The sequence below is a fragment of the Crotalus tigris genome, unplaced genomic scaffold, assembly GCF_016545835.1.
Source record: "Crotalus tigris isolate CLP2741 ecotype Arizona unplaced genomic scaffold, ASM1654583v1 scf7180000024369.3102671, whole genome shotgun sequence".
Taxonomy (NCBI): domain Eukaryota; kingdom Metazoa; phylum Chordata; class Lepidosauria; order Squamata; family Viperidae; genus Crotalus; species Crotalus tigris.
Window position 1 is genome coordinate 348,418 of NW_024100539.1, and position 24,536 is coordinate 372,953.

At 36.1% G+C, this 24,536-nt stretch overlaps 1 protein-coding gene across 1 annotated transcript in view; it reads right to left on the minus strand.

Moving 5' to 3' along the window:
* Positions 1-21,286, minus strand: part of LOC120301124 (telomere-associated protein RIF1-like) — a 46,986-nt gene extending 25,700 nt beyond the window's left edge. Inside the window, exons 1-21 of the mRNA XM_039327833.1 lie at positions 21,054-21,286; positions 16,284-16,377; positions 15,292-15,388; positions 14,276-14,406; positions 14,103-14,194; positions 13,198-13,384; positions 11,596-11,688; positions 11,372-11,510; positions 9,472-9,623; positions 8,169-8,286; positions 7,440-7,613; positions 7,200-7,310; positions 6,480-6,542; positions 6,111-6,211; positions 5,375-5,461; positions 2,937-3,010; positions 2,458-2,638; positions 2,121-2,225; positions 1,891-2,040; positions 1,702-1,801; positions 919-1,183 (exon numbers count right to left, since the gene is read on the minus strand). Coding sequence (XP_039183767.1) covers positions 919-1,183; positions 1,702-1,801; positions 1,891-2,040; positions 2,121-2,225; positions 2,458-2,638; positions 2,937-3,010; positions 5,375-5,461; positions 6,111-6,211; positions 6,480-6,542; positions 7,200-7,310; positions 7,440-7,613; positions 8,169-8,286; positions 9,472-9,623; positions 11,372-11,510; positions 11,596-11,688; positions 13,198-13,384; positions 14,103-14,194; positions 14,276-14,406; positions 15,292-15,388; positions 16,284-16,377; positions 21,054-21,157 — 2,618 coding nt within the window. The 5' untranslated portion in view covers positions 21,158-21,286. The remainder of the gene's footprint in view (positions 1-918; positions 1,184-1,701; positions 1,802-1,890; positions 2,041-2,120; positions 2,226-2,457; positions 2,639-2,936; positions 3,011-5,374; positions 5,462-6,110; positions 6,212-6,479; positions 6,543-7,199; positions 7,311-7,439; positions 7,614-8,168; positions 8,287-9,471; positions 9,624-11,371; positions 11,511-11,595; positions 11,689-13,197; positions 13,385-14,102; positions 14,195-14,275; positions 14,407-15,291; positions 15,389-16,283; positions 16,378-21,053) is intronic.
* Positions 21,287-24,536: the final 3,250 nt, after the last annotated feature.

Sequence of the window (24,536 nt, forward strand, 5' to 3'; positions counted from 1 at the left end):
AAGGAATGTGTTTATTGTGGAGGAATTTGTTATTGGTATAATGTGGTGGATGGAATTTGTTATTGGTAAAGATTTAAATGTGTATAAGGGAATTCTAATGTTTTAAGTAATGTTCAAATTTGTGTTTTGGAGGGAGTTTATAAAGAATGATGGATAATAATATAAGTATGATATGAAAATGTTTAGAGTATATTATAATGTGTTCAATGATTGGGGTTTTTTTATTATTATTATGATTATTATTATTTTTAAGAGAAGATAACTTGTTTAATTAAATGTACCTAGATTTGTTTAGGATTTATATGTCTTTTAAGTTTTTTTTTGTTTTGTTTTGTTTTTTTGTTAGGAGAGAAGATTATGGAGATTGAAGGAAAATTTTAGATAAGAAGTTTAAGTTCAAGTATTTAGTTTAAAGTATTTAAAGAGTATTTAGTTTTAATGGTATTTTTTGTTTGAGGATAAAGAAAGAGGGAGAAATTAGATTTTATATTGTAGGTATAGATATTCAAAGAAACTAATGTTTAAATTTGTGTTTTGGAGGGAGCTTATGATATTAGAAAATGTTTAGAGTATATTATAATGTGTTTAATGATTGTAATTTTTATTTTTTTAGATTAATTTAATGTATTTAGATTTGTTTAGGATTTATATGTGTTTTAAGATTTTCTTTTCTTTTTTTGAAAAATTTTAAGTAAGCCTGTATTCAGCTCTAGGAAGGTTGGGGGAGGGTTTGGGAGGTTTGGGGAGGTGGGGGAGGGTATGGGAGGGTGGGGGGGTTTGGGGAGGGGATTTGTTTTATAAAACTTAAAAAATTTTCAATAAAAAAATATACAAAAATGAAAAAAAAGAAAAAAAAATAACATCGGTGTGCAACTGCTGCGTCGGCAAAACCCAGCCCCATAATGTACAAATGCTTACGTTATTTTTTCATATAATGCCGCTAAGGGTTTTGCAATAAATCCAAAGACAGCTCTGATGACAGAAGGCAAAGAGATGTGGCCAATGATATTTTGAAGAACGCCGACAATCTCAAAACCCACAGGAGCTAATTCTTCAAAACCAGACTGCTCAGATGCAAGCCTCTGAAGAGAGTTTGTCAATATTATCAGAAGTTTAATTAAAGAGGACAGCTTGCCAAGGGGATCTTTCTTCTTTTTGGCCCAGTCCATTGGTGTCTGTGGAGCTGAAGAACAATTTAACATTAATTTTGTTTGAAACATACAAACTTAGTAGCATTTTAAAATGAAAAGCTATTCAGATTCCATCATACCTCATACCTATTAGTTGTAATATCATTTGTGGAAGGCAAAAGATCATGCTTCTCTGTTACCATGTTCTAAAGCCAAGCTTGTTTTTATTAAAAGCACAAGTTCATGAGCAATGGGGCACTGGAGGGAGTAAAACAAAGGATACCGTATTTATGACAGCTGCATCTGATTCTGAGGCCATGTGATTGCCACTTGTGACCTTTCCAGCCAGCTTCTGACAAGCAAAGTTAACAGAAGAATTTGGCTTTTGGCAAAAAGGGCACAAAATTGGTTCGTGGCCATGTGATGGCTCAATAACTGCATGGCTGAGCGACAGATGTCCTGGTTGCAACTGTGGTTGTAAGGTTGTGGAAGAGGTGAAAAAAAATATAAAAGGAAGAAAAAAAGAGCTAGACTATTCAATATTGCAACATTTCATACTAGCAAATCTTACATCTATTTGCTGGCTGATATTTCTTATCATAAGGTGCAAAATTGATGCATTCAACCATGACTGCTGTAATGCAAGAGAGCGCATCCAACATAGATTGATTCTGAAATAGAAATAAAAGACATTTGTCAAGACAGCATTAAAAAGAGACAAAGAAATACATGTATACTAAGATAAGGGATCTCCACTTACAAGATGTGCTTCATCGTCTAATCCAGATATTATTTTGGCACACAGGTCATCACAACATACATTATCTTCTGCTGTTGGTACTAGTAATGCACAGCGGGCAAATGCTTTATACAGTTCTGACCAAGAACGCAATAGTATTTTTGCTGTAGACTGTAGCAAAACAAATTACATTTTAACAAATCTCAGATTCTAAACGGCAAGTACTACTATAGATATTCAAAGTTTCCTACCTGTGGAAATTCAGATGAAAATATACAGTTTACTGGTAGCAACAGTGCACTGTAAATTGCATTGAAATTATGCTCCAAAGCATCACCTTGATTTACATCATTAGTCTAAGGGGGAAAAAAGTAGTTCAAATTGAAAATCTTCAAATTTTTTAACACTCAAAGCATTTAAAACATTGTACCTAGGCTGACACAATCTGAACTTTATATATTTAAGACACATGGAAACCTTAATGTTCTTTTTGTTTTTTAAATCTAGTTCTGAAAATGATTTTTATTTCTGTAGTAACATTTTGGTATCTGTAACTGATACTTAAATAGATAAACTAGTTCACTATACCTGTTTAATCCATTCAATTAATGGGTTAACTATAATACTCCACATTCGCCACAGATAATTCTTATTTTCCAAGTACATGGCACTCTGACTCATAATTGTGAGTACAGACTCAGTAAAAGACAGAGGAGACGTAGGGCCAGACAAAGCACATTCCACAAGAGATTCGTAGTTCAAAAAGAATCTAGTTAAGAAAAAGTAATTAGAATCAAAATTAAAGAGATGCAACTAAATATCCAGTTGGACATAGTCAAATTAATGGTGGTAGTTTTAACTTTTAGAGATGGGAAGGGTAGTGAAGTTATACTTTTAAGTAGGATAACACTACCATTTGTTAATGCATTATTGTTAGTCCACGAGGGTTATTTTAAATAAAGTAGCATTTTCAAATAAATTCCGGTACTAGGATACAGAATTTTAAAAACTATTCTTTATTATCAAATAGAATTTTTTTTTAAAAAAAACTGTTCTGGAGTACCTACCTTTGACTCTGCACTCCATATTCCAGAAGATCTTCGAAGAATAAGAGCTGAAGTAAGAATAGTGCTGGAGTTCCCTATCAAGAAAGGAAAACCTGGGCAGTAAGTCTACTATTCATTGGAGTATTTCAGAAATGGAAGGTCTATTCTGCCTTACCAACCCTACCCATCGTCATCAGTTTCAGGACTCAATTTCTGTTTTACAAATGTCAACCAACATACTTTTATTAAATAATTCAACCCCCAGATATTACCTTGACATTATAAAGGTTTACTGTGCGTCCAGGTATTTTTCCTAGCATCTTGACTGGCAAAATTATGTAAATTCAACTGCCGAAACTTTAGATCTTCCTGCTTTTAATTAATATGTGAATTGTGTCTAAATATATACTGCCTTTAAAAAAATATTCACCTTCTTTCAGGATTTATGAAAGTTTGCACATACTCTCCACTGAACATTATTTGAGCTTCATGCGGATCCTACTAATATTTAAAGAGAATCTAGGTGACAAAATAACACCGAAGCCTGGTGACTGTTTTGTAGAATCCAATGTGAAATATGTCAGTATGAGAATATAATTACTTCCTTCGAATTATGAACTGTTTGAATTAATTTTAGTTACGATAACTGCACCTAAGTTTATCCTGTAATCAATGATCAGTCTCTCATGTTACTCTGCAGAAACTTTAGCCCACTTTTCTATGGTAGATTCCTTTAACTCAATAACATCTGAAAATTCCCTAATATGAATTGCTCTTTCCAGGTCTTGCCCTACTATTACAATAGGATTTGGGTAGGACTTTTTCCGCATTTAATAGCAAGCAAACTATCCTTAAAAATAAGTATGTTTGGATAATTAATATAGAAGAGAGAATCTGTGTGAATGTTGCAATTAATACACAAATATTTGGATCAAATTACCGGAATTCTTTTCCTTCAAAAACAAAAATACTCAACCACAACAATGCAATTTAGGGAGCAGTAGTAGACTGCCTTTATGTGCATTCCTAACCTAGTTAGTTCTTTCTTTCTCTATGCAAAAAATGAATTCCGAGCGCTGTGCAACGTATTTCACCTTCCTGATCCTATGAGAGAGAATACCATTTTTATGGCATTTTGGAGTATGTTTCTCATTTGTGCAACTTCAGATTTTTAACTGAGAATTAGTATATTTGATATACTGCTGCTCTGTGGAATAATATTATAGTATACAAAAGGATGGGGTCAACTCTTGGGATTAAATACTTTCTTAATGGATATACAATTGAAGACATTTTTGTTTACATGGATTATTTGTTGAATCTAAATGATGAGTGCATTTCTATAAAGGAAAAAAAACAATTAAAACAGTTCCTGGTTTTTGAACAGTACGAAAGCTCAACTGGTTTGCTCTCATACTGACGTGTTAATCTTTATCTCACTAACGTGTTAATCTTTATCTGGGAATATCTCAATTTCCATTCAATGTTTTAGACTTAAGCAGATGGATGTGACATTCTGACTCATCAGCTTTTGTTTTCCTGCTTTAGGAGAGGGTCACCTTAACCAATGTGTAGAAATTCCATATCCATTATTGTAATAGTTTAGGAATTTAGGATCTAGTACAGGGCTTTTCAACCAGTGGTACGGGTACCACCTGTGGTACATTGGCACCTGGCAGGTGGTACACGACCATCCTAGAAAAGTGGTAGTGGGGGAAGGGAATGAGCTGAACTGGTGGCAGCACCGCACAAGCCTGAGCGAGAGATGGCTGGAGCTGCAGGGCTGAGCGGAAGCGCCAGGATCAGCACCAGGCTCCAGCTGGAAAGCAGCACTGATCCTGGTGCTTCTGCTGAGCCCTGAAGAAGCACCAATCAGCTGGAATGTTGCAGCATCACACGGTCTTGTGATTTACATTCAGATACTTGGAAACTGATTCATATTTATGACAGTTACAGTGTCCTAGGATCATATCAAGTGACCAAAACCTGGGGGGGGGGGAAACCAAACACCCTCCCACCGCACCCCTGCTGGCAATCCTCAACAGAAATGCTCACAACAATGAAAACCTCGGATAGCAGGAAGAGCGTGGCTGGGCGGGCAGGCAGGTGTCTTGCTCGGCTGTGGCTTGGTGGGCACTTTTTTCAGTGCCATTGTAACTTCGAACAGTCACTAAGTGAATTGTTGTAAGTCAAGGACTACCTGTACTTTATCACTTTTTTCACTTTTTTTTTTTTTGGTCATCAAGTTTTGCCATGCAACTGGTGGTACTCGGATGTTGCCATATCCTAAAAGTGGTACAATGGGTGAAAAGGTTGAAAAGCCCTGATCTAGTAGGATTAAGAGAACCACTTATAAATACGTATGACTGAAATCTTACCAGTTAGATCTCTTTTAGGATATGTGGCATACCATGTTTTGTGTAACTAATCTGAGCAGTATCACATTACTGTATACTTACATTCAGAAGATCCATGTCAGCAATCAGATAGGCTGGTGATCCCAATACTTTTGGAGGCAGTTCTTTAATAGCCACTTCTAACAAAGACTAAAACAGAACGCAAAGTATTTTATTTAACAAGTAACAAGGTAAAATAATTAATTAATATTTATATCAAATCTCTAATCTAAAATTAGAAAATACTATTCTCCTTTGATAATACATTGTTTATTTGAAAACTATAATATAATGAAAAAAGTCAAGATTACCCAAAGCAGCATTCTGCTGCACAAGAAATAAACACTATTTATAGCTTATATCATCATACAAATATGACTTATCCAAAGTATTCTGTTGTGTATGTGTACATACAATAGAAAAATCTGCCCTTGAGCTTTAATAAATAAATAAAATGCTGGAATCACTCTTGTAAGTAGGAGAATATTTGTAGCTCAGGGTTGAAATGGGGGGGGGGTCCTCGGTGTTCTCATAAGCATCAATGATTTTACCTAGTTTGGCTAATGAAACATCTTGACGAAAGCAACCAAACTCACAGCATCAAGAACCCCTCAAGTATATAAACTTCTGAATAGCAAAATATTGCCTTGAGCTCTAATAAATAAATAAAATACCAGAACCACTCTTATAAATATATAAACCCCTAAAAAGGATATCCAATTTAGGATTCATTTTATATAAGAATGCTGAATACCATCTATTTAAAATTCACACATGTAAAAACTCTATCAATACTTACCAATGAGTTTAATACTGGCAATTGTTTTGACATAATAATGTTTTTTAAAGTCTGCAGCAACATGGTTAATACTTCTGAATTCGACCGCTCTCTTTTGTTGCCTAGAAATAAGTTATGCATGCGGTGGTCAATCAGATCTTATAACACTAGACCCAGTAACCAGCTTCATACATTAATTGCATTTTTACCGAGATCCCATGTTGGGCAAATCACTTCTAAATAATAAAGTTTAACTGCAAGCTGGTTCAAACATGGTATGTACATGGTACACCAATTTATTTAGATAGCCATAAGCGTAAATGAATAAATTCAGTATCTTCTCACTTTCATACGGTCTCTGTACAGTTAAAGCACATAAACAATTATTACCTGATTCAATTGCAGCTTTCACAAAACCAACTAGTTCTTTCCATATAGCAGTGAGCATACAATCTGCAAGGCATGATGTTTAACAAAAGGAAAATCAAGGTGAAAAATCAGTAGGTAGATTTATATTAACAAACATTGGAACAGGTGCCTGAAAGATGCTGACTACTGTACTATAAGAAGCTTTTTTAAAAGAAAAAAAATGCCCACTGAAGAATTTTCTGTGAGTAGAAGAAAAAAGCCACACACAACTGGGTAAGCTGTTTACATCCAAATCACCAGGGCAGCCATTTCCTCCCTTTTAAAAGTCAGCAAAAAGGTTTCTGGGGCTTATCTTGCCTGGAGGGAGACAAGGAACTAATTCAGTTTACTTTTCAGGAATGGTAAGGAGCAAAGAAGGAAAAATGGAATAAGTCTGCAAGGAACGGTCCAACCAAAGACTCAAAATACAATCCCAATAGAGTACAGTCAGTAAAATGCTCAGCTCCATCTATCTGAGCAACTAAAATGAGCTGTGATTATCAATTTTTTCCTCATCTTTTTTTCTTATGACTTGCCTCTTTTCCACTTTAAGCCTGACGGCGAGAGCTGTCTAACTGATTTATTTTTGATTCATTTAGTTATATTTATATAGTATTCCTTTACTTAATGCCTTTTGACTTTGGAGTTGTAGTTACCTGCTTTCAATAAATACTTTAACCTGCACAAAAAAAAAAAACTTACCAGAAATTTCTTGTCCGACTGCAATGAAGCCATCCTGAGCTGCATTTATGAAAACACTGGCATGTTTGCAGAAGAAGGAAAGACTGGTAATTACTGGGTACTGGAGAGGTTCTATATAAGAAGGCAGTAAAGAACTATTATCACTGACAAAAGGTATGAGAATCAGCAGTTTTTAAAAATAAAACTAAGGTTGCAGTATTTTACTTGTTAAAAAAATTGTTTTATCAACCAAAGAGTTACCTAAACTAAGTACAATATTATTTTCCTCGGCAAAAGTCAATATTTCCTGTCCCTTAAAGAAGTGAAGTAGCATTTCAATTCCTAGAATCTGAATAGATGGAATGACAACAGCTCCTCCGATGCTAGCATTCTGAGTCATCCTTGGACTGGCAACATTTCCAAAAGGGAAAACCCCTGAAATAAAAAAGTTGCATTTTTCGTCTCTCACTTCTAGCAGAGAAAATTGTTCATATGGGGGGGAGACACCCCACCCCATTAGGAGAGTCTTGAAAAGATGGTTGATGGAAATGAGGTTGAAGATCTGATTATGTCTCATGCTTCTAACAATAGGATTGTACTTCAAAGCATTTTATTTAGAAAGTTTCCCCAAATGTGTAAGACACTATCTTCCATTACGGACCTATTGTATGCTTAAACTGCAGCTACACAATTTTAAACTGCAGTGCTTGTTATTAATACTATCTTAACAAAAATCAAACTTTCAAAATAGTCTACTTTGCAAGGCAAATGCCTTAGGACAAATTAGGAGTGAGGAACAAATGGAGAATTTTTTTTTTTTAAACCCAGAACAAACCAACACATTTTGTGGGTTGTGCTGAACCATTTCAGGTCAGTGTTAGAACTGAGATTGCTCTCCTCCTCCTCCTCAATGGCATATCCCACCAGTGTGGTCATCACCTCCCAACCTTCCCCTCAGCTGCCAATGTGCTTGTACTGCTTGCTTCATACCTGATTTTTGTGAACAACCTGGTATAGCTAAACTCTGATTAGAAATGAACCGTGATGAATTTCCTTGTAGCTGAGAGGCATCCAGGCATAAGGTGTTCTGAATTAATGGTACACCAACCTAAAAAAGAAATACTGAAGCGTAAGCCCAAAAATAAAATAAATGGGCAGACCAGATCTCAATAATTTATTCTAGCAATAAACAAGAGACGGTGTCTACTGCATAAAGACATTATTTACTGAATGAGACAATGCATACAAGAGGACAACTAATATGTAGAAATGTCAATAGATCTGTGGTCGATGAAATATACCTTCAGGCACATAGCTATCTGATGTGCTGTTTCCGGATCACATTTTTTAAAACTACAGCACTGATTTAAACACAATTTCCAAAATTATAACCAATTCAGTTCTACTTAATTCAACACAGCAAAAATCTCTAGAGCTTTTGATACTTCATTATTACTTAGTAATTACTAATTTATTTCATTATAATAAATCAATAAATAATATAAATCAATACATTATAAATTCAAATATTCTAACCTGAACAAAGTTCACTGACTACCGTGATGATCATGAAATATTAGAATATGTAAATACCGTATTTTCCGGAGTATAAGACGACTTTCTAAACCCTGAAAATCTTCTCAAAACTCGGGGTCGTCTTATACGCCGGGTAGCTGTTCTCTGAATTTAAAACCAATCTGCCCCCTAGTGGCCAGCCCTATTTTTTTTTTTTTTTTTACAAAAATAAGCACTAACAGTGTGTTTCTCAATCTTGACAATTTTAAGGCATGTGGACTTCAACTCCCAGAATTCCACAGCCAGCAGGACAAAGCATTCAAAAATCCCATTTAAATTTTTAAATTTTTCTTTACAAATGTAAACCCAGCAAACACACTGTTCACCAACTATTAAGTGATTTATGTTTTAAAAAATCAATAAAATATATGGGGAAAAAAATACCAGCTGAATCCAGGAAGCATTAGGGAAGCAGTGGTGGGCAACACTCGCTTTCTAGCAGCAAAGGAATGGAGCTCCTATTGTGCTCATCTATAAACAGAAATTCAATATTGTACCATATTTTCCGGCGTATAAGACGACTTTCTAAACCCTGAAAATCTTTTCAAAAGTTGGGGGTCGTCTTATATGCCCAGTCGTCTTATACGCCGGAATATATGGTACTTTAAACTATTAAATCTTTTGTGAGAAAATAGAAATCAAATAGAAATCTAGGTCAAAGAGCCTTTCCGATTTTAATTAATGCTCAATATTAGTTTAACAACAAATATTAAGTTACCTGTTCAAAGTGGACTGGAAGCTGAGATCCAAGCCTAATTAATAAATACCACCAAACTTCAAGCTTGGTCACTGCCAAAGTTTCAGTTCTTACATGAATAGAGCTCAGTGGTTGCATTAGCAATCTCAGCCTTTTTGCACTGCATAATATATCTTGAAAAATAGAAATAGAAATTATTATTATATCCAATAGAATGAGAAGCAGAGTTTAATTCTTTTTGCCTCACTGGGTTGCCATTAATTGAAAATGGATTTGTCTAACAAATATAGCATCCCCTTTTTAAAAAATATTTTTTATTGAAGATTTCAACAATTCTGAAAGGTAACCCAAACTAATATCAGAAAGAAAATATAAAATATAAATACAAAATGCAAGAAAAATAAAGAAAAAAGAAAACCAGCAGAAAAGCAAGAAGTACAAATAAGCCACTCCTTTCATATGAGTGTTTCAGGAATATAATAATTCTTACGCTTGTATAATGATTATGTATTTGAATTCTATACTCCCTACCCATCTCCCTAAATGCTGCCATGAGCTTTCTCATGGGGAAGGCAAATAATCCAAAAAAGTATTGTAGACACCTGTCTCTGAGGAACAGAGAAAAGAAAGATTACTTCTGATTTCTCACAACAAAAGAATGGCCACTGCAGACAAGGGACTTGCTTAACAACAGCTGCACAAAGCCACATAGTCATTTGCTTAATGATCAGCACAACTTACAATCACAATTCCAGGCTAATTAGTTTTAACTTGAGGACTTCCTATATACCTTTTCCTAGATTGGGTTGGGAAATGTCTTTCAGTCTCTCTTGGCCTCGTCATCTCACTGCTTGACTACTGCAACACAGTCTATATGGGATGCCTCTGAAGACTACCTGGAAGTTGCAGCTGGCCCAGGATGCAACAGTGCTGGCAATGATGGGCACGGTTCAATATGCCCATTTAATATCTCTGCTTTGTGAACTGCACTGTTTGCCAGCTTGCCTCCAGGTGCGACTCAGGGTGCTGATTACTATCATAAACCCCAACCCCAATAGGGCCTGGTTACCTGAGGAACTGATTGTCTCCCACAGTATTTGCCCAGCCGATCAGGGTTGGTTGGTTGTTTTGATTAAACAATGCCATCTACTGTGATCCAGGATGCATGCCTTTTCTGTGGCAGCTCTTGCCTCCTGGAATAAGGGTCTTCCTGAGAGTCAAATGACCTTTACGCTACTGGTATTCCGATGGGCCTTTGGCAAGCATGACTGAGGACCATTTTCCTCTTTTTCTTCCTTCCCATCCAGGTGTCTCTGGGGATTCTCAACCATTCAGGTCAGGGTTGTCCCAAAGGTGCTTTTCAAAAGACAACTGGACTTTCTTGTTTTTTTCATTGAAAACGTTTCTCTTCTCATCCAAGAAGCTTTTTCAGTTCCGGACCTGTTCTCAGAACTGAAAAAGCTTTTTGGATGAAAAGCAAAAAAAATTCAAAGGAAAAAAAACCAAGAAAGTCCCACTGCCTTTTGAAAAGCATCCTTGGGGCTTCCTATCCAGGTTTCCTATCTCTGACACCTTTATTCCTTTTGTGTTCTTTGTTTTTAAATGTTTTTAACAATTTGAAAATTGCCCAGAGTTGCCGGGAATTAGGCAGAATTTAAATTTGAGTAAATGCTTTAGAGTGGATGAACAGCACATTCTCATAAGAGATAGCTGGCATCTGGTAACAATTAATAACTATGTAAATCTTATATTAACCATAGTCAGTATGTGACAAGATGGCAACTAATTTAATTTAAAGTATCGACATCACTAATAACTTCCTATGTTTTGTGTGTCAGTTTAATCACTGATTTTCCTCCTGCAGGTGAGAAACAAGAGTATATTCCTTGCTGATACATTACTGCTCAACGTGTTAAGGTACCTGGATTTAAAGCAAAGTTATCAATCAGACTTTTCCACGCAATGAAAGCTATTTTCTTCACCACCGGGGAGCCACTACGAAATCCAAGTTCTTCTAAATGGAGCAGGGAATTGATAAAGCTTCCACTGTGGTGCAGTGTCTAAAGGGGAAAATGCAGCATCATTGTATACTGTAATTGCACTTCCAGTATCATAGGTTAAAATGATTTTTTTTCTCCAACTTACTTTTCCAAGCAACTTTATAAACAGGGGCCACAGTTTCAGAATATATGTTTCATGTTTTGAAAAAAACAGCTTTTGGAGTTCTGGAATTACTTTCTGTAGGATTATAATAGAGAACATTTATTAAAATGTTGTATTAAGTTAGATAAAAATGCACCTTAATGAGATTCTTGGGGTTTGTTCAGAGATGGCCAGCTAAGGTCCTACAACAGCACTCTGAATTATTTTACATGAATAGGAATTGTTTGTCAAATATCTAGAAGGAATTTGCAGTTATGCCTCACTCCGAAAAATGCCAAAGCCATTTTTAAATTCCATGGGATGCAAGAAGGAATGATTAAATTACTTGTGGCAAATCTACTGCATAATTACCACACGAGGCACAATTCAGCAATTTATTCTCTGGGATTAGAAACTGGGTTGCTAAGAATAAAAATCAAATGTGTTTTGAATAGGTTTAAATTGACTCCAGCAACAAGGCTACCATTAATAGTATTGCGTGTTTATAGATCAAAATGATGGAAGAGTATTACAAACAAATCGCTCTCCAACAGATTGTCACCCAAGGATTCACTATCCTTAAGGCTTAACAATGAAAAATATGTAATCAAACAGTGGATCTGGGACAGAGCCACTAAATAATCTAAGGATTTTAAACTTTTATCAACTTTTCATAAAATCCCAGAGACCCTCTTCTGACGCCTGTTTTTTCTCTTATTCCATGTTATCATTTTTAAGAGCTTGCCTTAATGCCATACCCTCAGTACTTTTTTTTAAAAGATGCTGTAATATCCCAGGTCCCAAGAGGATTTCTACTATGAGAATGAGGTAAGATAGAGAAAACTGAACATGCTTTTTTATACTGTGAATTTAATCCAGACTTTTATAAAATGCTGATATGGTCTTTATTTTAAAAAAAATCCAAGTTAATCAGATGGATTTTACATTAAATATCATTCGGCTGACAGAGACTCCATAATTACATATTGTACACAATTGTAAAATTTTATTGTGCCGCTATAAAAATTATTTGCATTCTTGTAACCCTTACAGAATTGATCCGTATCAATCGTATGAAATTTGACTTAAGTTTTTAAACACTGGGTTGACATACTCTTTTATTACTATCTTTTCTCTATTGTTTTATATCAATTGTCCTTTAGTTTGCATGTTTGAAGACTACAAAAGGTATACATTCATTTATTCAATTCAGAATAAATGTATTAGTAACATCTAATCTAAAGGATTATACTGAAAAACACCTGAACGTACAATTTCCTGTGGAAAAATATAAATATTAAGATATTATATTAAAAATTACAAATAGCAGTCAATTATCATTTTAATACTCTTTCAAAATAATACATTTCACTTCAGGCTTCATTTGTATTTATCTTCCTATATTTAAAGTACGACTCTGGTATTTATTATATAATATTTGTACCAATTTCAATGATTTCTATTTTAGATTTTTAATTTATTCCAAAAATATACATCACTAAAAATCTAGTAAAATAGCTGTATGGGGACCGAATGAAGGTCATGCAAGAAATATGTTAGGCTCTATGGTGCTCTGCAAACACATTTAAGATATATTTGACTTACAGTGGTCATGATTTGTTCAGTGACTGTTATCACCTCTTGGTGCTGCTGAAGAAGTGGTAGACCCATTTCCAAAGCACTAGCAGCTCTTAATTGTACTTTATGAGCTGAGTGAACCACCAAAGGAATTATTATCTTAGCCCACTTCACAGCCTGTTGCTCCATGTCGGATGGAGCCTGTTCTATCAGCCTAAATTTTAGAAACACAAATATGAATAAGTTTTGCAAATACAAATATGAATACATTTTTCCAAGTTTTTGCAAGTTTGTCAAAAGAACTGAGTATGCAGGTTATGAAAATCTCTTAACTCTCACATGGCAGTGGTTTGCAGTCTATTCTGAATAACATTACATTCAAAGACCAATTGAAGATGTCTACAGACCAAAGACAAGATAACTTAATCCACTGTCAATTATCCAACTGGCGTCAATGCAATAATGAGGCCATTTCAGCTGATTTGGACCACAAATAAACTAAAATCACTTTAGATTAAATAAAAGCTAGAATATGATCTCATTTCAATAGATCGTTGATAGTTGAAGTAATATGGAAAATTTTTCTCAAACTAACTCTTACAAGTAGCCATTGCCTATCGACTACATTATAGAACTACCATTTATGTTACATTGCTACCATTGGTGTGCTCCAATTATAATATGAAATACAATATCAATAAAGATCCAATATAAAGTTAGTAGCTTAACTGGAAAGTAGAACAAATTTCCACAAAACTATAAATACATATACAATTTCTCTGACACATAATGTGATAAATTCAAAACATAAATATTACTGAGCATGCAGTACAATCATAACAGTGCTATAGCTTACAGTGTAAACAGGTCAACATTTAAACAGAAGTCTTTCTCCTCTTCTAATTTTTAACCAATTTATAACTGACACATACCGGATGATAACATTTAGCGCTTCATATTCAACTACCATGGAATGTAAATCTCCTTCTAGTACTGTTTCTAGCATAGCAATAATACTGGGTACCTGAAAAGATATAATGAGTTAAGTACAGCAAGACTTTTAATCAACTTTTATTTATAGGTGATGAAAACAAATCTTACTCACCAACTTTGCAACAGTATCAGGAGGAAAGGACTGCTTTGAGATCACCCAAAGTGCTCTTGTGCGAGTGTGTTTGTCTCCTGAATTTAAAGCAACATTGTTTAATGTAGAAAGTAGTTCGTGTATTTCTATTTCTGTTAAAAAAAAAATAGAAAAACCAGAAATTATTGTTAGAGGTATTATCACGATGTAATAATTGATAGTAACAATTTTCCTGGTCTGTATGAAATTCAGACTAATTTCCCTGCTAAGACAATTCTCCAATGGCTGCAGACATGCGGTGTCTAATTTTCCCTAAAGACCATAACACTAACTGCCCTGGGATTAGAGATATAGGATTTATTTTTGACAAAAGTCAAGACACAAAGCATACTACGGTTTTTCATTCATGTTTCACAGAAATGGTATGCAGAAACATTTGCTCTATGTTCTAGCAACTCATATATACTTAAATCAAATAATCCTAAATAAAAGTATGTGGATACAAAACAATTCACTTCCACATATGCATCCATGTGTATAAAGGGATGGCTCAACAGAAACTGCTGTTCTGGATAGGAGTGTCTTTAATAATGATGTATACCTCTGGCAGTATGCCAACAGGTAGGAAAAAATATGCCAAAGAACTGCTCATGTGAGTATTTGATGTCAGGGAAATCCACAGGTTATTTGTATTTGTTTTTTATATTTTTAAACTGATTAAAAATTATTATTTTAAAAAAATGATTCTTAGATCTCTGCAGGTTTTATTTTGGCTGAAACATGGACCAGTCAAAAGATTCTGATGTTTATTTATGCTGAAATTTAGCTAATGGGAAGCAGATTTAAAAGTAACATATTCCAATTCATGGACATTTCTATCTGTGATTATGTAATTCTGTTAGTATATCATAAGTGTCTGTATGTCCATTATTTACAGATATACACATAGACTATGGATACCAGTCATTGGAAGAAACTGGCTAGTCAACCTGATTAGATATAGTTTATCAATGTTTATAATACAAAAAGGTATTTACCACATAACAAGGAAGAAATCTTTGGATTAAATACACAATATCCCAAAGCTTGTAAAGCTGCACTGCTCAACTCCGCATTTTCAGAAGGAATATATGTCTAAACAAGAAAGAAAACAAATCTAAACTCACACAACAGAAGACTGACCACTTATATTACTTCAATTTGTCAAGATCTGAAACTGGTATCATTCTCTAATCCAGAACTGAAGAAGCTTCTTGAATGAGAAGAGAAACGTCTTCAAAGAAAAACAAGAAAGTCCAGTTGCCTCATGAAAAAGCATCTTTGGGACAACCATGACCTGGATGACTGAGAATCTCCACAGAAATCTCTAATCCAACCTTACCAATCTGGTAAATCTCTAGATCAGGGGTGTCAAACTGCTGGCCCAAGGGCCGGTGGCATCATACGGAGGTCATGCCCCCTCCTCAGCTCTGGCAATGCAAAAAAAGTGGTGATATGTCACATGACACGGCGAGTTTGACACCCGTACTCTAGATGCTCTTCAAGCACCATCCATAGTCACTTTACTGGAACACATGAAAGTGGACTTCCAGCTAATTTGGAGGGTGACCAAATTGGAGACGGTCGCTATATTTAAAGATTAGATTATTTAATATAATATTTCATCTTACCCTCAAATACAACAGCTAGTTAATTTGCAGGTTATTTCTCTAATCCACACACCAAAGCTGATATTTATCAGTAATTTAGTGATCTTGATATGAAAATGAATAAATTTATTTCTCTTGTTTAACAGGCAAATTTGATAGTACATTAAGTTACTTTATCTTGAATAAAAAAATCAATAGCGATTTTTGACATGATTCAAATTGTTAAAAACTTACAAAAGTATGCACCTTTCAAATTAAAAGCTTCAACTGCTAATCTTGCCCAATTCTGGTGACAGGAAGCAACTTAAACTTGTTTAGCCTGAAGTATTTAGATAACTAAGCAGGGCAATAAAGACTAAGCACAGAAGTGAAATACATACCATAAATATTTTGTAAAGTTGTGGGAAACAGTTTTCAATCTCAATTGCTAATTCCCTTCCTTCGTCTTCATCCTCTTCATTTTCAGTCAGACGACTTAATATTGAAAAACAAACAGGCTTTCAGTTAAAAAGTGCTCAAATGTACACATATACGAAGCTATTTAAAGACCAACCAATACAATCTATGAGTCAGTATGAATTTGATGACAGACATTTATCAGTTATCAGGCTTTGCTTTTAAGAACCTCAAGCACTTCAAGCTTTCCGTTAATACCCAAATAAAATATTTGGGGATAAATTAAAAGGAATACTGATAGTGATGTTAAAAGATAGTCTGGCACGACAAATGCTCTAAGCTGAGAATCTTATTTCTAGCAAATATTGGATTATGATATTGTAAAGATTATGGATCTGAAAAATAATGTATTAAAGACCAAGTTATCTGATAAAGTGGCAAATGATTTCAAGTTATATAGTATATTAATGGGGAAAACTAAAGCAAATAAATGGATTTTTGTACCTTCATATGTTTTTGTACCTTCATATAATGTTTATGGGAAAATAAGTAGAAAAATATCAAGATCAGAAAATACAAAATAGTGAGTAGTAAGTGGCCTACTCATAAAATAAAAATGTATTAACAAAAGGAAAAACAGCTCTGTAGAAAAACATGCTTCTATGACTTTGTTACATGGAACAAATAGCCATGTCAGGAGAAGTTGAACCCAGTGGGAATGCAGTATTTAAGTGCATGTGTTCAATAAGGAAAGGGCACCCCAAAGATGCTTTTCAAAAAGCAACCGGACTTTCTTGATTTTTTTCTCTTGAAAACATTTCGCTTCTCACCCAAGAAGCTTCTTCAGTACTCTTGGGTGAAAAGTAAAACGCTTTCAAAGGGGGGGGGGGAGAAATCCCAAGAAAGTCCAATTGCCTTCTGAAAAGTACCTTTGAGACAATCATGACTTGGATGATTGAGAATCTCCATAGACAAGGAGTGGGTGCTACATTAATATAGATTGAATACAGAAGTGAATGAATACTGTGAAAGAAGTAAAATGCAATGGCTTCATCATGCAAAAGGAGCGAATAAAGGTTGAAAATTGCCATTAAACAGTGTTGGTAAGATCTCAAAAAAGAGACAAGAATTTTAAAGAACAAAAGGCATGACATATATAGGAAAGGGGTGGGAGCAAAAATGGTTTGTCTGAATATAAAGTTATGACATGGTGCAACAATATTTTGGTGTAAACCATATTTCCCTTTTTATGTTATGCTTTCAATGTATTTGGCTTAATATATTTAACTCCTTTTCTGTACTCTGCTTAACATTCCTTATGCCAAAAGAAACAGAGGGAATGAAAAAAACCTGACTTTATGTTGCAGATCATGAACTGCTCAAGCTAAACAGAATAAAAAAGCTAACCGCTTTCCACAATATGATCTTGAGCATATATCCATCACTTTCAAGGAGAACATCAGGAATCACACTGAAGTCCTGGATGTCACTAATAGAGAACTGAGGAATTGTAACTAAATGAAATGTACTTTAAAAAACTGAGGATGAGAGTAGAAAGAGACTGCCAAAAACAAAGAAAGCAAACTGGAAGTCAGAACAAACAGTGAAAATTACTAAAAGAGAAGCCAAAGCCAAGAAAGACAAAAGTCTCAGAAAGGAGTTTAACAAGTAACTTTCAGAGAGCTGTTAGAAGAGATAAGCAGCAGTATTGCAAGATCTGCAAATGGCAGTAGATTTATTCATTTTAATTTTTAATATGGTAAATATTGATAAATAAAACCCATACAGGGAAACCTTGGTACTCAACTGATTTGAAACATTGAATTTGGTACTCAATGCATTTTGATGCGAAAAGAGTATGCAAACTATCACTCTTACTGGACTACTGTAAGGTGGTCTCTTTAAGAATTATCAGGCAGCTTCAATTGACTTAGAATGCAGTAGTGCAGGCAGTTATGCATGCTCCTAATAGAACATATATTACATCTCCATACTAAGAGCTGCATTAACTGCCAGTTCTGGGTCCAATTCAAAGTGCTGGTTTTAACTTTTAAAGTCCTTTATGGCATGGGACCAGGTGATCTGGATCCCATGGATCATCTCTCCCAATCACATCAGCCCATCTCATTAGATCTGGCAGAGAAGGCATACTGTGGGCACCATCTACCAGGGGACCCATTTTTGGTAGATCCCCAAAGACAGGTCTTATCTGCTATGGAATATCCTCCCTAATTCAGATTAGGTCAATCATTCTGGAAATCCCTTAAGACCTGGCTGTGCCAGCAAATCTGGGGATTCCAGGGAACTGGAAATATTCTTAGGTTGATTTTTTTAATCTCCCCATGTGGTTTGTATGTTTTACATTTTTTAGGTTTTTTTCAAAATTTTTTAATAATGACTATTTTTATTATTTTATATTCATTCTTTCTACTGATTGTTGTATGCTGCCCAGAGTCACTTCTTGCAAGATGGACAGTCATATAAATCTGATTAATAAAATCATACAATATCCTTACTTTCACATGTTAACAAAATGAAGATTATGAAGATTACAGCCCTACCGGGAAAAGATGACAAGCCAGCTTTAGAAAAAGTTAAGGAACATAAGGCATTACTGATGATACACCCTGGATAACTGAGAAAGCCAAAGAAAACCGAAAGGAAGTCTCTGTGTGCTTCATTAATTACAGAAAGGCCTTTGATTAGGTTGTTCACGTGAGACTGGCTCCAGATTGCCAAAGGAGTGTGGCAAACCTGTATATTATTTTATTCAACGTATATGTTGAATATATATTAAAAAATAGTGGGTTGAAAAAAGATGAGCATTGTTTTAAAACTGAAGAAATAAGTATCAATTATATATGCACTGCTGATGATACTACTGATAGCCCAAATTGCAAAGAATCTCTAAACTCTAGTAATAGTCAGAGTAAAAAAAATGAAACTAAAATTAGACACAAAACTAATGACAATAGGTACAACCAGTCTTAGAATTGAAAATGAAGACACAAACAGACTTGTATAGTGACAGCCTGTTTCACATTCAGATATGATGATGAAAAAGTAACTTTGTGACCAATGCTGAAGGAAAAGCACAATTGTGGTTTTACTTAGTGACCACTTTGCTTTACAGAATAACTGAGTTGGAAGGGACCTTGGAAGTCTTCTAGTCCAACTCCCTGCTCCAGCAGAAAACCCTATACCATTTTAGATAAATGGTTATCCAATCTCTTCTTAAAAACTTCCAGTGCTGGAGCACCCATAACTTCTGGAGGCAACTTGTTCCACTGATTAATTGTTCTGTCAGGAAATTTTTCCTTAGTTCTAAGTTGGTTTTCTCCTTGATTAGTTTCCAGCCATTACTTCTTGTCCTGCTTTTAGGTGCTTTGGAGGATTTACGCTCAAGTTGCTAGCCCCAATTGTGGTTAATAAATGAGGACTATCTATACTAAAGTGATGGATAGCTTGTCTTTTAAGATCAATTAGAAACAGTACAGAACCCAGCAGTCAAGAAACACTTCTCAATTCAGCTCTTAGTAGAGTAGCTATGATGACCTTGGAAAAGATATTCAGACGTATCTTCAAAGATCAGAACTGGGCAGGCAAATCTTCCCTGTGACACTATGGAAGCGAAAGTTGGATTTTGAAGAATCAAGAGAGGAACTGACACTTTTGAGTGGGACAAGGCTCCTGAGAGGATCTTGGATAGCAAGGGAAAAAACCCTCCAAAATAAATGTATCACAGAATAAACCTAGATTTTTCACTACATTGTGATCAAATTATCATATTCTGGACACATTGTGTGAAGAACTAGTTTCCTAGAGAAGTCTGCAGTGCTGGGAAAGTGGAAGGAAAAAGAAGAGGATGACCAGCATCAAAATGGATGGACTCAATTACAATGATGGGTACACCATTGGAAGACCCTGAAGTACTAGATCGGGAACAGATCACCCTGGTGAAAATCTGTGGAATTTACTCGATGGCACATAATCAATGGTACCATTTAAAAAAAAAATTATATTGGGATACGGCACTAATGCCTTTTTCCCATGCCATTATCAGAACATATTTGCCTTCAATTGTGCAGCAAACCAATATCCCTTAAGAAAGCGCCCCCTTCACCAAAAGCTTCCCCAGTCGAATTGCTGCGATTCAGAAGAGGAAAAACTAGTTATAGTTAGAACCATCGTGTAAGCATGTCAGAAAATGTCCTGCAACCATGTCAAAAAAAAAAAAAAAGCTACCCTTAAAAACTCTCTTTTCTACAGCATTTTACAAAAAGCACCGAATTCCTGTTGGCACGTTTAAAAATCGAAGTAAAAAAAAAAAATGAAGAGAAAGCGCGTGAATTGTGGAACTTTTTCGGCCCTGAGGGGATAAAGTTGTCAGCTATGCCCCCCTATTCATTAAAGGACGAAAGACAACAAAACAGAACAAAACCCCAATTTCCGAGGAGCACGTTGGGCAAAGAAAAGAAATCCGAGCTGGCGATTTGCTCAGGAAGCCGCGTAGAGTCAGGATGCTGCGCTGCGTTGGATTCGGCAAAGAGGTGCCTGGCTTACGCGCACCGCTTGGTCTCTGTTTCGCCTTCCCGGACTGGCCGGAGGGGCGCCAAGAAGAGCGCCACCCCCTAAACAAAGTTGCCGTTGTTTCTTTAAACAAAAATATCCCGTCCACGGCTGGCCAGAGGGACGCCGCCGGCACGCCTCGCATCCAGTCGCGGACAGCACAAGGAGTCGTGGTCGGGACTCACTTCGTCAGGGTCAGCAAGGCGTCAGTCAGCGCCCCCAGCGAAGCGGCCGGGTCCTCCAGGGTCTCCAGCAGGGCCCGCAGGCTCGTCCCATCGCAGGGTCCCATCGCTGACTAACCGCTCGAGGGGAGAAAACGGCTGTTAACTAGCCGCCACCCGCTCTCGAACGCGGTTCCCGCGCTCGCGTTCCTTTTCTCGCGGGCGAAGATGGCGAAGCGCGGGAGCCGGAGCCTTGGGGGCAGCTCTCGCCCAATCAACGCGCGCAAAGATCGGGAGGAGGCGGGGCGCGGAGTTGAGGCAGAGCGCCGAGAAGTCGAGCGCCGCGAATGTTTCGGCTCTTGCGGTTTCTCCTTGCCCCTCCCTCGCGAGGGAGAGCGCGGAATCATCGATCGACACGCTTCTTCTTCCCCCCCCCTCCCCGCCCTCCCTACTGGAATCGAAGATGTTGTGGATGGCTGTTTGCCGATGGAAGCTGGGTTATTTATCCACCAGGCCCAATGATTGCTGTCTCCTTTCCGTTAAGAATTAAGGGAAGGGAAGGGAAGTCGAGCTGGGGAGCATTTTGCACGATGCAAAGATACCTGATTTGAATCAGCGATTCGACTGAGATGCTCTGCTCATTTGTTTTGTTGTAGACGAACTGATATTGCAGCCAACTCTCATTTATGACTAACCCCATTCAATAAAGTCATAGAACTTTCTCCATAATAAGCCCCCAGACTAAGGTTTGAAGGTTTGGAATACGTGAATAGGTAGAACCAGACCATCACGTTGGTCTAAGGCTCTAAGCCAAAACTTGAGATAATGCCTCCTAATAACAACAGGGTTAAGCAAATCGTGCTTTAGTGTAGTTTGCATAAAACAGAACTTTTAGATGACGCTAGCTAAATTAATAGAATATGAAATCTACACATCAATTTTACATCCAAATGAGCTAAGCACGCAAACTTGCCACCAGTCACTTCAGTCATTGGGTGACCAAACTGTAGAAGTTTCAATTTTAACAAAACGGGATTGTGGGAAGCATTTAGTAGATTGGATTGAAAAAAGTTCAGACATATTTTGCAGCTAGAACTGTACTGTACTTCACTCCAGGTTGAATCTGAGTTGTGGGAGACGAATTAAAATCATGGAGTTGATTCTGTTGAAAAGTTCAAATTGGTAAAAAGTATGCACAAGCACAAAAAATGATTTGGCAATTTTGATTTGAAGGTTCAATTAAGAGTGATTGGATACAGCCTTGTAAACCTGAATGCAGCTCTTTACACGCCTCTTAATTCAATGCATATGTTTGTATTGTTCATAGTGATCAGAGTTTGAAATAAAATGTATTGTTTATATTGCAAAGGTGGAAAATAAATGTAGCTTAGGGTTGAATGGTTGGGATCTTGGTGTTCTCTGTCCTTGCTCACACTAGGTAACATTATCAGAGCATGGGGGAGCAAAATTTGCTGCCTGTTACTAAGAGGTGGTTTGTCTTTCAGTTTTGATTGGGGTATTATTCCTCTTTATCTAGTATTGGTTCCTGCTTATCTGGCTGTTGAATCCTGTAAGAGCTGTGTAATTAAAAAGGCTATAGTTAGCCTTTGACTCTGAGAAATTTATAGATGAAGCTTTTCTCAATTTGCCTTTTAATGGCTATTTGTCAGAATGCCAAGTTTCTAGAAATTATTTTGCATTTTTGTATCTGACTTATCTATAGCTTCTATTTTTAAAAATGTCTCTGCATGTGCTCTTTTGCTTGTTTTTATTATTAATGAACTCTGGCTTAGCTCAAAACTAAAAAAAATACTTAAGACAGAAAAAGAAAAAAAAGTGAAGCTGGAAAAACTAGTCGGACAAGTAGGGGCTATATAAGTATTTTGCTTTCTTAGCTTAAGGGTCGTAGCTTCTAGAAAAACTAAGAACTGTGAATATAATGCAAAGGAATGGAGTAAGCATCTTATGTGCAGCCCCCAATCTACTGAGATTGGTGTCCTAAGAGAGTCATTGGGAATTGGGTGGCATACAAGTTTAATTATTATCCTGGCTAGTTGCACAGTCAGCCAGATTTTTAGACAGGATTTGGCACTTGTGTCTACTTGTTGAGTCCTATTCTGATTAATTCTTGAGCCTGGATTTAAACAGCATCACCAAACCCAAATTGCTTAATTTTAGGCTTGGTATGCTGCTAGAATCCATCTAGTCTGGTTGATTTGTGATCCTATCTTTCAGGATCTGTCAACTCAAAATATTGGGCAGACTTGTGTGAAGGATTCTTCTTTGTCGTCATGATACGGCGGCTATATAGTTTTTGTGGTGGGGAGAAGGCACTAGGACCTGCCTCATTAAGGCATTTCTTGTTGCCTCTAGCATGCCCTCCAGCAGTTTCAGCAGTTAAAGAAGCTTTTAATGCATTTACATATTTATCTCTCTAGAAAAGCTCATAGCTCACTAGAAAAGATTTCTCTTAAGGCTATCAGCATTGCGGTTCAAAAAAAACAAAAACCCAAAACCCACGAATGGCAGGAAAGGAGGGTGAGTTTTTGGCTATCAAATCACCTTATGGATATTTGTAGTGTGTATGGATATTTGTAGTATGGATAGTCCTAGCTTCTGTGTATGCATAGGAATCTTGTCAAGGCTACTAAACTGCCAACAAGTTAAGCATAGTACTGTAATCCACCAGTTTTCTTTTATAAAAGAAGAGAGTACTTGTTGTTTCAATCAGCAGCTGCATGAAACTTCATCAGAGTGAAGAGCTATTCTGACGGTTTGGGCAACCCTAATAATTGGTCAAATTATGGTAATACTGATGTGAGAACGTAATTATCCTTCCATCCTATTTCCCTCTGTGTCCTATCTATATAAATGCTTGTGGTACTTTAGATGCTTCTCTTTGAAACCGCTAGATGGCAGAATTTAATTAGCATCATCAGAAAATCTGTGGATTAAATTCTTATGTGCACTAGTCCGAGTGTAAAATCTGTTGTTATGCAAGAACATATGAAACTTCAATTTAATATACACACACACACACACACACACACACACACACACACCTGATATAGTAGCTTATAACTTTAGTTCAGACTCCCATTTAGTAGGTTTTCTATTGGATCATCCCCTTGATATGTTTGGTAAAATGAAGTCGTTCAAACAAGACAGTTATATTTACATTAATTTTAAGATAGATTATGGAAATTTGCCACAATGACATCCTAGGGATCTTGTAAGACTTGGAAACAAACCTTAGAAAATATTTAAATACAAAGTAAAAAACAAATCATTCTTGTAAATTTGAAGGCAGGGCCAGTAGGCTGTCCAATGCTCAGTTGCTGAGTAAAATGTGATTTATCTAATATTTGAATATTGCATTATGCAAACTCAACTAATCAATAAAGAGATTTATCTAGCGTTGTATTGCTTTTTTCATATTTGTTGACATAAGACCATAGGCTGAATTAAGGAAAACTTCTTGGGCCAGTCTAGGGGTAGGCAACCTTG